The 15,673-nt window shown below is 38.1% G+C and overlaps 1 protein-coding gene across 1 annotated transcript; it reads right to left on the bottom strand.

The window, feature by feature from the left end:
* Positions 1–9,624: 9,624 nt before the first annotated feature.
* On the bottom strand, positions 9,625–12,657 carry LOC120012488 (type IV inositol polyphosphate 5-phosphatase 9). The gene is made up of 7 exons (XM_038863911.1): positions 12,485–12,657; positions 12,258–12,365; positions 11,627–11,933; positions 11,019–11,203; positions 10,313–10,421; positions 10,047–10,183; positions 9,625–9,865 (listed from the first exon to the last, which is right to left on the bottom strand). The coding sequence occupies exons 1-7, from the start codon at positions 12,655–12,657 to the stop codon at positions 9,625–9,627; spliced, it is 1,260 nt and encodes a 419-aa protein (XP_038719839.1).
* Positions 12,658–15,673: the final 3,016 nt, after the last annotated feature.

Raw genomic sequence — 15,673 nt, 5'->3', positions numbered from 1 at the left:
AACTTAGAAAAATTTCTAAGTCTCCAAATTAGGCAACTCCGGCCCTTAGCCCCTTCGGTCCAAAGAGGCCACTTCGACCCAAATACTTAGAAAAATTTCTAAGTCTCAAAATTAGGCCACTTCGGCCCTTAGACCCTTCGGTCCAATCAGGCCCCTTCTGCCCAAAGGTTAGAAAAATTTTCAAAGTCTCAAAATTCGGAAAATCTCTAAGTCTACCAAAAAAAAAAAAAACTAGCTCGGCCAAGATGGGTACTTCGGCCAATAAGGTTTCTTTGGCATTAAAGTACGCTTCAATCACAAATTAATTCAGAATTAAAAGATCAACAAAATATGGAAATATCATTCTGAAATATTGCAAATTTGTTCATACATTGTTCAAGAAGAAAAAACTAAACTAAACAAGTTCGGCCGGAGGGTTCAGCTCAATCTCTGGCATCTCTTGTTGGTTAGCTTCTGGCTGGACAAGTTCAGAAGGTTCTGGAGGAGGAGCTTCTTCTGGAGTGAAGGGTCAAACTCCACCTTGCTCAGTCAATCGGATGGATGAACTACCTAAAGTATGGATGGCATGAGGAGGATCTTCATCTGATGTAACTATAGTAAGGTCAACAGTTGAAGGAGGTTCATCCTCGTCCTCGAAATCTGCTTCGGAATTCTTCTCATCTTCAGCCTGACGCCTTACTTCATCTTCAGCTCTAGCAAGTTCGGCGTATATTTCTTCCTTTGATTCCTCCAGTCCATCCTTCCCAACTAGAACAGGGCAAAGTTTGTCAAGAACACTTGGATCCTGCCCAACATCAATCAAAGCCTTCCTTGACATCTTGAAGGCACCACGACCACAGAAGTAGCCTTCTTGACGAAGAGTCAATTTGAACTCCTCTGAAGCTTTGAATTCCTGAACCCCCAAGGCCTTGCCTTCGACAATCACCTTCAGTCGCTCAACTTCAGCAGCTTGTGAAAGCCTAGTGACCTCAGCTTTCAGCCTCGATTTCTCTTACGGTACTTCAGCTCCTTGGCATTAGCAGCATTTAGAGCTTCGGTCCTCTCAGTTAGTTCGGCCCGAAATGTCTCTAGCTCAGCTTCAACCTTCGCCTTGGCCAAGGCAGCTGCTTCGACCCACTCAATGGCCGTTGTTTCATAGTGAGCCATGTTTGCAATGCCTCCAGGCAATGTGGCAAGAACAGAAATAACCTACATAGGCATGAAGATGGACTTCATTACTTTAGGACCAATTTCATCCGTAAAAATAGCAAAGTTAAAAAGTCAGAACCGAAGTTAAGTGGAATTATTATACCTTCATAGCAGCAACGTTCAGCTCTGACACTTTGTCTGATAAAGCAAGAGATTTGTATCTGCTGAAGTCAGCAGGAGTTGGTGCCTTCGCAACCATCCTACCCCGCAATAGTTGGGTTATTGGCTAAGTCACTCACTAGAACATCCCAGTTTGGTGTATGAATAGTGGGGTCCTCGATATCCATCCTTCAGGGTGGTTGGGTCACTGGAAGAGGGATGTTGGCGAAATCTGGGGTTCGGGAAGGGTTTGAGCTCAGTTGTGTTACCCTAACCGAAGTACGGACGTTAGTAGGGGCATTGAGCACGTTTGCTGCGACCGAAGTCTCTCCCGTTGTATTCTTCCTGGAACGCTTCAGGTTCGGCGTCCTCCTGTTTCCCTTACCAATGCCGTGCTTCTTGCCCTTAGAAGCCCCAGCGTTGAACATATTGACATAATCCTCCATGCTTGCCATATCTGTAAAAAATGATGACCAAACTTATTAGTAAAGATGCAATGTAGACGAGCAAATTTTTCTAAGTCTAAAAAGACCAACCAAAGCACACCTCTCTGTAGAATAACCGAAAAATAGGCGTAAGCCGAGTCAACTCCACTAAATGATAGAGGGACCGAAGGATTGGGAGGAAGGTAAGACTTCAATCGATCTGGCAAGTCTCTATCAGTCTCAAGCCTAAGTTCAAGGGGATTATTGAACTGGAAAACATGAGGAATACCAAAGGTTGTTCGGAAAGGAAGGTTCTCTCCGGGATGAAGAGGGGCCTTCATGAAGAAGTAACCCTTCTTCCAATCCTTAATGGAAGCTTGGTAGTGAGGGGCTTCAATTGGAGGCCGAAACTGAAAGTAGTACAGCCCCGCCTCTCTACCGTGACGACTTAGTCTAAGAACGTGTTGAATGATGAAAGAATTAAAGGATACTTTGTATTTGGCACAAAGATTGATAACGGTATTAAGGAATAACCAAGAGTTCAGGGTCAGAAGGATTGGACAAATACCAAAGATACGGAAGAAGCTGGTCAGTGTAGGTGGATACGGAATCCTAGCACCGTATTTCAAGGAGTGTAAAGAGACGGCGAACTCCCCTTCTCTGGGATGAAGGGGGTGTTCGTCTGGAAGGATACTACAGCATGGCCAGGGGATATCGTACTCTCTCCTAATGTTGGACACCCCATGATCATCCAATCCCAAACCAGATAGACAGGTCAGTTCGGAATCAACCTCGTCTCCCCCCTCTTGTTGATTGGGAGGAATCTCGTTTGAAGCAGCAACTTCTGGGTGAGCCAACTGAAGTACCGAGGCCTCAGTAAGACCAGTCTGAGGTGAATCAATAATGTTCACCTTAGAGTCGGATGCAGTCCGCTCACTCGAAGTGGAAGAAGAAGATGTAGCCCCCGAAGAGGAGGACGAGGTGGAGGAACTTAAAGACATCATTTTAAAATGAGAAGGAGGAAGGGACTGACCTGATGGAAGTTGAGGGAATTGGAAAAGAGAATGTTCGGTTGAATGAAGAGAGGCTTCAGTTGGTCGGTCAGATGGAAGACTCTTTAGCAGTAAAAAGGATGAGTAAAAATCAAAGAGAACAACAGATCTCGTATTTATATAAGGTGAAGGATCCGATCTAATGGACACAAGTTTGTGACGCACCATATCCTTCGATCTCAACCGTAAAAATGAACCAATGCATTGTTACACTCATACCCAGTTCATCATTAAGGTGCCTCGATAAGAGTGTGGGGGGCAACTGATATTCCTAAAATAACCCTCATAATAGGAGAAGGCCACGTGGCGGAAGGAGGCCAGCAAGGCCATGGATGATGAAGAACCGAAGGGTGTACTTAGGTTCTTAACCGAAGTATGCACCTCGATACAACAGGGAATAAGGCACTTCGGCTCAACCGAAGTGCCCATCTCGGTGCATAATGAAGGGGCTACTTCGGTAAACAAGGTTCAGCTACAGAAGAGTCCTACTCCCCTTTGGAGAGGGATACAGATGGAATTTACCATCCGAAAAACCCTCTGGAAAACCAATGAGAGAGAGTCTAACTCCTACTACAACTCAAACACTTCAAACTCATATAAAAAGGGAACCTCTGCCCTTAGGTAAGCCATCTAACTCCTACACTCAAAAATACTTACTGAGCAAGAGGCAACGCTCGAAGCAACGAGTCATCCTCCCGATTTTAGTACTGTACTGACTTGAGCGTCGGAGAGGTCCCCCCGAGTACACCCTCGGGGCCCTACTGAAGCTTACGTTCGCTTGTTGTACAGGAAGGAAGGAAGAGATCATGTACCAACAAAGGAGAAGTCAGTTATTCCTACTCAGTTTGACTTGGCTGATTCGTCTAATAGGGTAGACCTGTTTTTGACATCATCAAAAGCATTCAAGAACATCACCGTAGTATTCAAACCAAAGCTAACATCATCAAAGCATTCAAACCAAAGCTAACATCACCAAAGCATTCAAGAACAACACCATAGTGAACGAGCAAGTCAACATCGGGCACACCATAAGCAGAGAACAAACTTCACCCAAAAACATATACCCCAAAAAATTCATTTAAATCGGTTTGCATATACCCAGAAACATATACCCATCAGAGCACATGTTAAGCGTGGAAACGATAAGCATAGATTATATACCCAAAAAATTGCCTATACGTATATCCAGAAAATTGCGAAGGTAAAATCAAGAGTAGGAGCTACCAATTGCAGAATGAAATCAAGATAATCAAAGAAAATGGAATCAGGACTGGAATCAGTACCTCCCCAGGAAATGAAACCCAATTTCGCTCTGTCTTTCCTTCAACGGCGGCTTCGTTGTGTGAGATCTCTCTGTTTTTGTCCTCCCCGAGCTCACTGCAGTTTCTTTGTGACTTTCTCTCTCGATGACTCTCTCTTTTGCTTTCTACTTTGATTTTTTCTGTGGTGTGACTGGCTCTCTCTCTCTATTTTCTCTGCTTCTCCTTTTGATCCCCTTTCTATTCTCCTCTCCTTTTCTCCATTCTTCTTTGTTTCTCATCATCTTTTCCCCATTGTGCCGCCCCTCTTTTCTTTGCTTTCTCAGTTCCTCTCTCCTTTCACACCCGATTTCTATCCTTTTTCTTTTTCTTGTTGTGCGGCCCCCCTCCATGGAAATGGTGTGGTTTAATGTTTTATATCTCTTTCAATTTTCTTTTCCCTTTTTACCCCTTAAGCCCTAGTTTTTTTCTCTTTAGAAACCCTAGGAAACTAACCCTTTGATATTTTCCATTCTTTTTGTAAAACCCTAAAAAGGTGCCACTTTTTAATTCTCTTAAACTTTAGATATTTTCTAGGGTTTTTATTTATGGATACTTATGTGCTCATGGGTCAAGGTATTAACTTTTTGTAGGCTTGTGGGTCCAAAAATGTGCTTTTTGAATTTTTGTGGGCTTCTGGGCTCAAGAACAGGCTTTTACATTTTTTTTTGTGCTTTTCTATTTTTCTATTTTTTATATTTTTTGGGTCGGACGGAAACCGGTTATTACAACAGTCATTAAAACATATGTGATATCCAACATTTGGATGCTCCCTAATATATCTTGGAGTTTCATGAAGCTTATTTCCCCTGGGTTTAATAATCTCCTTAGACATCTTCATCACAGCACGTAACACCTTATGGAAAAGGCAATTGATTGTCTCTCCTGAATGTTGAAAATGCTCTCCTATATCTTGGGTTGACTGAACATGTCCCATAATATAGACAAACATGGCAACCATCTCAATGATGTCAACTTTATAATCCATACTCATCCCTAAGAACCCCATATAAGCTCTTAAAAACATTGACAGAAATTTTAAATGATTCTTGACATCGCACTGAGTTACCGTTCAATACGTCAACAACCCAATCATATCCCTTTAAACCACAAGTCTGACTTGGAACACTGTCTCTACGAGAATAATTTTTCCTGGAACTTGTTGCAATATCATAGTGCAATGCTACCGAAAGGAATTGAAGCTGGAATGTGTCAATCATATCATCACCACTATCACTATTGTAATCCATATCTATTAAGTATTAGGAAAATGCTATTGATTAATCAATATATGCAAGCAATTTCATCCAAAACAACAATGCATTCAAAAATAAATACCAACCTCAACAATGTCATCCAGAACACTAATGCATTCATATAGAAAATATAAAATGTTCAATCCATGTTCAGATCAAGGATCCCAAATAGAAAATATAAAAGTTAAAATCCTAGGATAACAACCAACAAGATCCAGCATACCAAACTTTAATAAAAATAATAAAAACTAAACAATGACAAACTAGCCACTTACAGCAAATCCACAATTATTGTTGTAAGGCCTCTGGATGTATCCAAAGCGAGCATCATGTGGAAGAGCTAGAAACAAATTCCTATGGATAGATAAACAAACAACTTAACAACAAAATAGTAGATATTTGCATAAGACTCTTGGATATGCAGCTCACCTAATGCCTTCACACATTAATCAAAGGTATTCATAGCATCAAGCTCAACAATCATCTTTTCATAATACACATTCTTACTAGCAAAATATTCACGCTATTCAGGGCTAATGACATCTTCAGGAGTTTTAGTCTTCCTCTTACAGCTTTTGGAAGTGGAACTAGATGGCTCATTGATTGTGGTTGTTTTGACAGGAGAGGACCCTATTGAAAAATTATTAGGACCTTGGTCCAAATCAATTTAAATAGGTTGTGGAGTGTTGTTGTCATCATTATCAGCTATGGCTGGAGAGATGCACTCATCACTAGTGGCACTAGTGCCACCCCAAAGCCTATCCTATTCCTCACGCAATGGTAATCCAGTTGTTCAAAATTTTTTGAAGTTGATATGCTCTTGCATAATAGATCAATAAGTTAACAATTCATCAAAGCAGTGGATTATATCAACAATTTAGCAGGAATCAACACACCTTAATCTTGGCAGCCCACCAATCATTTGGCCTAGGCATTCCCTATCTCAGAATTGAAGCCCAAGCTAGTTTCTGTATTCATCAGCCTATTGAACAAATGCCAATTCTATTTCATGTTGATTTTCTAATTCTACATTGATGTGGAGAAGGGGAAGCAAACTTTGAGGGGAGTAGATGACCAAGTTACCTTCAAGGTCTTTGGAGCATTGAAACCAATATAGAATCCATAACCATGCTTCTGAGTGGACCACATTAACATGATCATTCCTGAAAATTTTGTGAAGAAGGCACCATGCAATCTAGTGAAAGCTTCTCTAGCCCAAGACATCAATGTTGAGCATGCAAGTTCCAAGGCTACTCCACAAGTTGGAATTGGGGTACAAATGTCCAAAGTTGGTGACTCAAGTGCCAAGATGAAGGCCAAGAAGAAGAAGGTGAAGAAGAAGAAGAGGAAGAGGAAGAGGAAGAGAGAGCCTATTTCCAATGATAATGAAGTGAAGACATGTGTTCATTATGTGGTGCCTAGGCCATCAAATGTAAATCCAAAGATGCCATCGCATGGAGTATTCACCACCACTCTCAAGAATCCGGGTTGAATCTTGAACAATAAATCAGGCTGAAGACTCTAAATCAAGTGCTTATGGGAGGCAACCCAGGTTGTAATGTTTTATCCTTATCTCTTATTTATTTTTGTTTTTATTTTTATTTTCACCCATTGCTACACTAAGGACATTGCATAATTCAAGTGTGGGGGTGGGAATTTAGGAATTTAGGTTTCTATTTGTTTGTTAAAAAAGTTGATTTCAATGCCTTATGTCATGTCATTCGTGAGTATTTTTGGATGAATTTTGTGATTTTTGATGCATTGATGATTCTTGCTATGGACATCTACCCAATTTAGTTTTTCTATCTTGAATTTTTTTATATTCATTATACTCCTTCCAAAATTGAACACTTGCATAGGATACTTGTTTGTGGGGTATGAGATAGGACTTGATTTTGGTCATTTGTGGTTGTTTGAGATCAATTTGATTCTGAGTAGCACTACTTGAGTAATAAAAAAATACAAAAAAAATTGAGAAAAGAAGAAAAAAAAAACATACGTGAATAATTGGTTTTTTTTTTCGTGAGTTTTATACTAAGTAACTGAGCCCCTTGCCTCAAAAAGCAATGAGTTTTGTGTAGAAAGGCAAGAAATTCATGTTCGAATACCCCGGTAACTAATTTTGCCTCGTTGTCTTAACACCTAATGCCCAAAGCCAACTAGATTGGGAGTCATTGGTCGAAAACTCGTTACATGAGTTATTTAGAAAGTTTAAGGGGCTAGGCATTGCACAAGTCACCTTGAAAAGAAAAAAAAAAGAATAAGATTGTAGTTATGAATGAAGTGGGAATAAATGCTTAGTGTGTTTGCTTTATGATTCTAATTGTTCCTGAAAGACTATGTTAGCTATGTTAAGTTCATATTGAAGCCAAACATACAAGTGCAATCCGTGATGCACATCACTTCATGACATAATCTATTAGCGTGGTGAATGAAATAAGATTCATGAAGGAATGCTCTTATTGGTTTTGAATGCCTTGATTCTTGGCTTGTTGGTGTGGATAGGATTGCAAGTAAGCATTTAGATTATAGTCTTATTAATGACATGATTTTTGGCATTGAAGTAACTAAGTGTTTGTGGGTATCGTTTTGGTAAACCCTCAGAAGACACAACTCCTCTGACTAGGGACACCTAGAGGTTTAAAAGCTTGTGACACATGCTAAGTGTGGGGGGTGTTTGATGTGCTGATTATATACATATATTTGTGCACCCATTATATTAGTTTTTGTCTCATTTTGAATTTGATTGAGGATTTATATTGCCTAATTAGCTTATAATTGCAATCTCAGGTAAAAATGCTTCAAATGGAGGAAAGAGAGCTTAAAAGAGTCAAATTCAACTCCAGAGGCAAATTTTGATCTATCGAAAATCATTCGCAGTCGATTAGACTAAAGTGCAAGACATTTTTTGGAGACAGAAGTAAATCCTGATCGATATGACTTTATTACTGATCAATCGGACACTATTAATAGGATGCGTAGATTTCATAAAAAGTCCCCAAATCCAACTAAGTTCGATCCAAAATGACCCCAACTTGTTAGATAAACAACAAAATGGTTTAAAGGGGTATAAAATGATGTTAGATGGCCTTTTATTGTATCTTTTGGAGCTAGGGTTCTATCTCTACCTTAGGGGCAGCCATTGGAGCTTGGAGAAAAAGAGGGATATTAGGGGAGTTTCTTCTATTTCTCTTCTATCCTTACAATTATGGCTTGCTTTCATTGTATTGATATGTATTTGAACTCTATGAGTGGCTAGATACTTTTGTTAGGGTCCTAATGTAACCTAACTTTGATGATTCAATAAACTTAGCTTTGATTTCACTTGATTTCTATCTTTTATTGATTGTCTACAGGTATGCTTAATGCTTTTGGGTGTTTGACCATCATCCAATTGATTTGTTGCCTAGGTTGAGACCAGAAGGAGATATATAGGATTTGCTTTTCACCATAGACATCATAGATTGCATGAACCATAAGAATATAGAGGATGGTCTATGCAATTGCTACGCAGTAAATCCATAGATCCTAATGGGTCTTTGTTTCTTCAACCCGAATGTTAGGAATAACAGGGGTTAAGGATATAGACACTTATAGTGTAAGCAGGAATGAAATGGAGCATCGGAGAGGACAGAGAGGCCGGTTGTCAACAAGAGGTAGTAATTAGGGGATTAAAGAGTCAAGAGAGTTGAATTGAATAAGGGAAGATGAAATTAGGTATCCTAGTACTTTTAATACTTGATTTAGTTACTTGGGTTTTGTTGGATTGCTTTGCTTTAATTACATTTTTTAATTACTTATTACCTTAATTGTTAATCAAACCACAAACTTGATTCTTCAAATAGCGTAGGACTTAATTATAATCGGTACTTGATTGAATTGTCAAAATATCTTGGTGGGACAATACTCCACGTAGTCTTTATTACTTGTGCGACTTGTGCACTTGCAAGTATCACGCAACATCTACCCATGAAGAGATGTAGAACCTACCCACACCACACAACACAACGATAACCATTTAAAATTAGTTGGGACCACGGTTCTTGAACTTTTTGAAAAGAAAAAGAAAAAGAAAGTTTGCCCTGGTGGTTAACTAGTAACATGTATCATCAAAACGACTACATAATTGTCATATGTTTATATTTTATGATATTACGGTTAAGACTGCTCTATCAAAGTGATTTGGCTAATTAAGCTAATGATTAAGCGGCATAGCACAGGAGTATATATTAATAAAATGTATAAGACACGTACAACACCACACTATAAAAATCATACAATATTGAGTATATATATGTATCTATATTTAAAACTTGAAACTTGATTTTCCATCATAAAGATTGACTTCCTTGTTTAATGATAGTTGATGGGTAAATCTCTCAAATCTGTTTGATAGAAATAAGCTTTGGATTCCTTTGAGTGTTCTTAAGACGCCAACTTCTGCAGTAAATATTGCCTTGACAGGTCTATGGTCTGATAAATTTGATTCACCTCTTGTGTACAAGTATTTCTTTAGTCCCTCCCCATACCAAATTATCCTGTCACACCTGCAAGTAATAAAATTCATAGTTAAAAGATTCCGATTTAATTTTAAGGGATAGGAAAGTCTCGAACTTGAGACATTTATGAGATACCACACACTGCACATGTCATCTGAGCTTTTGATGGTTCTCATTAAAGTCCAATTTTTAAGTACTTAAATATTTATGTGAAGTTATATATATATACCATGCGGGAGCTCGCCACTTTTGAGTGAATCCAAAATAAACATCAGAATCAGGCCAATATTTGTACGTTGGAGGGAATTGGATTGTTCCTTCATGCCAACCTTCAAATACTCGTCCCTCCATCAACTCCATCCTTAGCTAATTCATTCAATGAAAATCCAACAATATAATATTATATTATCTATTTGAAATTAATCTTTTATATATATATAGATACAATTAATAGTTAATTAGAATATTAATTGCATGAATGATTTAATTCATTACCTGGTCATTTTCTAGTAAAGTACTCCAATCTCCTCTGTGTACCAACAATCGGATTGTTGCTTCTGGTAAAGAAACTCTATAATTCAAATCTCCCAGCAAAACCACACGACTGTACTGAGTCAACGATAATTAGCAGTTGATATCACCATGATTTGTATGAAATTAATTAATTAATTAAACAACCCTTTTGGACTCAACTAGTTAATTAATTATTCATCTTTTTTAGAAGTCAAGTGGACTAATTAATTAATAGACTGTTTTACCAGTCTAAAAAAAATGAATTATTTTAAATTTGCTGGATTAGCTACCAATGAAAATATACTTAGCCCCACAAATTAGAAAATTATTAAAATCTAACTCAAAATTTGATCTTTACGTCAAAGGTTCCAACATCATTACCAGAAATTAAATAATACTATACTTCTGCCGGCCAAAAGCGTACAAGGACACAATGAGTTTGGAAACTATGTAACAGTTGTCAAAAAAAGAAAACTAATAGTTGTGAATTATCTTTTTTGGGTAAGTCTAATAGTTGTCAATTTAAGCCATGATTTTACATGATGCCTTAAATAAAAAGGTTAATAAATTGAAAAATTCTCTTAATTTAAGCACTAGTCAATAAAAAAAATGATGATTTGATTAATAAAAAATTAAGGGATTTAAAAAAATATAAAAATGAGGGGTCTAACTAAAAATATGTACATACTCATGATCTAAAATCTTTCTGGGCAAATCGAGTGAAGGGCTTCTAAGAAAGTGTGTACGAGATAGTATTTCCGATACATTGGAGTTCCTATGCTTTTCATCACCTTCTTTACCTCCGGAAGCCAAATGACTGCATACAAAGCAGAAGCTTGTTTCATGTAACCGAAATCTAACTGATACCGAACCCTGCAAAGCAACAATATAATTTTACAACCACAAGAATATAAAAAATAAAAGAAGATACGTTTTTATATATTTTAAAGCGATGTATTTAAAATGAACATATTTGTCTTCACCCAATAACTTAATCTATTAGGTTGAAATAGTAATTTTACAATACATGGACACAATTTGGTCAAATGGGAAGACACTGATACCATTTCTTAGTAAATTCATCATATTTTTCAATAATTAAAATGACGAAAATGTTAAGGCGGATCTCAATATTTTTTGACCTAGCTATCTCAAATGTTGAGATACACGCACATGATTCACGTGAAATTACGAGCCCCACATGATCTATATGAAATCAATATTTGGAATAGGTAGGACAAAACACATTGAGATCGGTAAGAATATATATGAATTTGGGAAGTCACATATACGGACCTTGTTTCCCAAACAACCCATGATGCCACAACCTACGCACGAGACACTGGGATGTCGGACGTACGGACGAACCTTGCTTCTAACCCAAACCGTGATCAATATCCCCACCATCTGCTTACTTACTATGCACACAAACTCCTGATCATTAAGACTAGCAGTCGGGCCGCTTTCCACTTGCATATCTTCTTCTTTGTAACATTTCCTTTTGTTCAAAGCTTCTCTAATTAGTGAATTCCATTTTCTTGAAATCTCGCTCTTCTCAGATCCCAGCACATTAGATGCTCTTAGAGGTACGATTTCCTGAAATCTGAGTGCCAAAAATTATACTAAATCTATGTGAAACGTCATCATCGAAATATATTATCAAATATTTAGGGTTGGTTACATGAATTTATAAAAATTGATCAAAAATAAAACTAAGTTAATTGGTTTAGTTTATTCCTTTTAATTAATTATTTTATCCAATGTTAAACTCAAATCCATATTAAATAATTTAAAAAGAAAAAAAAGAGAGTCTACTTTTTACCCTGATCACAATCCTTTAAAGGCCTTCTTTATAAAAATATAAAAAAGAAGAATAGAAAGTAAAAAGAATGACACAAATTAAATATGCATGGTGGGGTTGGGTTACCCAAGAACATAAATGTCACAAAGAGTGTTGCATGCGTCCAGCCAATCCTCCATATTCAAATCTCCATTTGGTGTAACCCCGCCAACATTCCATGTGCTAACAAAAACCCTGAAATAATCATTCATTACACAGAATAACATATATAATCTTATAATATTCTGATATGTGTTAGTTACATATACATATAGAAAAACAAAAGGCGTGGATCCGCTGAATAATTTTATTACTCGTAGGTTTCTACATCCTTGTGATGATTATTGAGGACTCTATCAGAGCTGTGAGATCTGCTTGGAACCCCCAGCAAATCAGGTTGTGAGTTGTTTTTTGGGAAATCAGCAAAAAAGTTGTTGCTTCCCAGTCCTTTCCTCAGAATCTTGTTAGCTACTAATCTTGGCCACATCACCTAAAACAACACTTAATTAGTCAGTGCTACAAATATATGTGCAACAAGTAATTAATGAACAAAAATGAGAGAGAGAGAGCGAGTGAGAACTGAGAAGGTGGTCACTTGATCTCTTTGTTTGCTACACATGGTGTTGCTGCTATTATATATTGTTGTTGGTGAGGATAGTAAGAGAATTAAGTAAATAGAGATGATGGTGAGGGAGGAATGGAGAGAGACCTCTGCAAGTTGGAAGAAGAGGAAGCACTAGTGACGTGGGATGGGTGTCATCCATACATGGGTCTCTCATCTTCTCCTAATTATATTAAGTTTTCTCAGTGGTTTAGGAGGATATGTTGAATCTTTCCTATCATTGTTTATGTTTTTCCGGCAAGTTGTAGCTGCTGTTGGGTCCACGACAAAAATACGTACCAATAATATATATGTATATATATATACTCGATCAGCGACCTGCTATTGGTCCTGCCCGACAACATGCTTCAGCTGACATGTCAATACACTATTGGATACTCAATGTTTCCAGATGGACAAGTTTAATTTTTTTCTTGTTCGAACTTTCTTGAACTCGTGGATTATTCGTTTATAATTAATCATTTTTTCCCTGCGTATATTTAATCTTGATCCATGGTTACTGACTACTGTGCGTGCGTGCGTGTCGAGGATGGACATATAGCCAAGACATATAACAACATCTCTTTCTTGTGGCAGTCTACGCATTATGAATATACAAATATTATGTGTGTGTATATATATATGTGGATAAATAAAACGAGTCATACCGAGTCAGCATAACAAGTGGCACTAGGAAGAAGAAGCTATGTACGATAGTTTTTTGGAAATTGTGCTAGAAATAAAGAGCTGGGAGAAGATAACTCTCAGCCCTCAATGTATATCTCAATCAAGCTCAAGCTAACGTCGTAGGATGCCAGGTGATCAGGATCAAGACATTTGATGTTACCAAGACATTCCAGGAACAATAATATCAACAGCTAAGAAAAGACCTTAATTATCTCATCACCTATCGACCCCTATATAAAGGTCGAGGTCGACCCAAGGTACGCGACACATTTTCAATTACTTGATTACTAAACTCCCTGAGTTTGATACTAACTTGAGTGTCGGAGCACAAATGGGTCTCCAAGGCTGCATTCTCCCTTTGTTCTTACATTATTCATGGAGGCTCAATGCTACGTCAGCCTTCTCAGCAACCGACGTGTGGATCATCAGATTTTTGCATCACAATATATATATATATATATATATATATATATATATATATATATATTGTTGTAAAAGTGAGAAATGTTTTGTATTAACTTGAGGACTATCTTTACAGAAAGTAGAGACAATTGTATATATACAGTATGTAGGGAAGAAGCCCTAGATCTAAGCCAATTAAGCAGTGTCACATGGCATTTACAACAAGAGTAAAAACGGTGTAGCTTGGGAAGCTTTCTTAACAGCCTCCCTCAAACTTGAGGGTAGGAAGCTCTGCGAACCACACCAAGTTTGTCTATGAGAAAGTTGAATCGAGAATGCGATAGATGTTTGGTAAGACAATCAACAACTTGATCATGAGAAGGAATATATCGCACTTGGAGTAATCTTGTAAGGACTCTATCACGGATGAAGTGAACATCAATGCCAATGTGCTTTATCCTTGCATGATAGATAGGATTGGTTGCAAGAGCTCCCGCACTGAGATAATCACACCAGGTGACTGGTATTGCTGGCAAAGGAAATGAGAACTCATGCAGAAGAGACTGAATCCAGGCTAATTCACAACCAACATTAGCCAAGGCGCGATACTCAGATTCAATAGAGGATCGAGCAACAATATTCTGCTTCTTTGAGGACCATGACACAATAGTATCTCCAAGAAAAACACAGTAATCTGCCACTAATTTTCTATCTTCTAGATTGCAAGCCCAATCCGCGTCAGAGAAACCAACAAGAGCTAATCTGTCACATGGTTTGATATGAACTCCCATATCTCTGGTTCCCTTCAAATATCTTGCGACTCTCTTAACTCCTTGCCAATGAGTAGTAGTTGGATGTTGCAGGTATTGGCTGAGTTTATTAACAATATAGGAGATGTCGGGTCGAGTGTTGGTCAAATACTACAATCCTCCCACTATGCTTCTGTAAAACGTGGGATTAGTCATGGGATCTCCATCTGTTGAGGTATAGTGCTTGCCAACAACAACCAGAGTAGGACAAGGTTTAGTGTTCTCTAAGCCAGCCCTTTTTAGGAGATCATCAATAGACCTGGTTTGTGTCAAATACATGCCAGTTACATCCCCTTGAACTTCTACACCCAAGAAATGATTAAGAGAACCCATGTCTTTGAGAGCAAATTGATTGTTCAACCTCATCACAAATTGTTGGAGTGAGGAAGGATTATTGCCCATGATGATCATGTCATCAACATAAATCAAGACCATGAGTACCTGTGCAGTTTGCTTATAGACAAACAGTGAGGAGTCACACTTGGAATTCATAAATCCCCAAGCAATTAAGGTTGTTCTCAGTTTCTCATACCACGCTCGTGGAGCTTGTTTGAGACCATAAAGGGCCTTGTGTAGTTTGCAGACATAACCGGGTTTGTGAGCATCAATAAAGCCCTCTAGCTGCTGCATATACACGGTTTCCTAGAGAGTCCCATTCAGAAAAGCATTGTTGACATCCAGCTGTCTCGCAATCCAGTTTCTTGACACAGCAATAGTTAGCACAATTCGAATAGTAGAAGCTTTAACAACCCGGCTAAAAGTCTCAGTATAATCGACGCCTGGAGTTTGATGAAAACCTTTGGCCACAAGCCTCGCTTTGCACCTTTGAAAACTCCCATCAACATTCAATTTCACTTTGTAGGCCCATTTATTTCCCACCAGATTATAGGAAGGAGAATAGGGTACCAACTCCCATGTATTATTACGTTGTAGAGCATTAAATTCTTCAACCATTGCTGCTTTCCAGCTTGCTGATTTGAGAGCTTCCTGTGTAGCCTTAGGTT

Source organism: Tripterygium wilfordii, chromosome 13, assembly GCF_013401445.1.
Source record: "Tripterygium wilfordii isolate XIE 37 chromosome 13, ASM1340144v1, whole genome shotgun sequence".
Lineage (NCBI taxonomy): Eukaryota > Viridiplantae > Streptophyta > Magnoliopsida > Celastrales > Celastraceae > Tripterygium > Tripterygium wilfordii.
The sequence above is the reverse complement of the archived record's forward strand: the minus strand, read 5'-3'. Positions and strand labels throughout refer to the sequence as shown.

Bases quoted from the DNA above. Each gene is read 5' to 3' on its own strand.
- LOC120012488 (XM_038863911.1), bottom strand. From the start codon at position 12,657: ATGTGGCCAAGATTAGTAGCTAACAAGATTCTGAGGAAAGGACTGGGA. The intron at 12,366-12,484 runs GTAATAAAATTA...TGATTATTTCAG, and splicing joins AAGGATGTAGAAACCTACGA to GGTTTTTGTTAGCACATGGA. The intron at 10,422-11,018 runs GTATGTACATAT...GACTCAGTACAG, and splicing joins AGAAAGATTTTAGATCATGA to TCGTGTGGTTTTGCTGGGAG.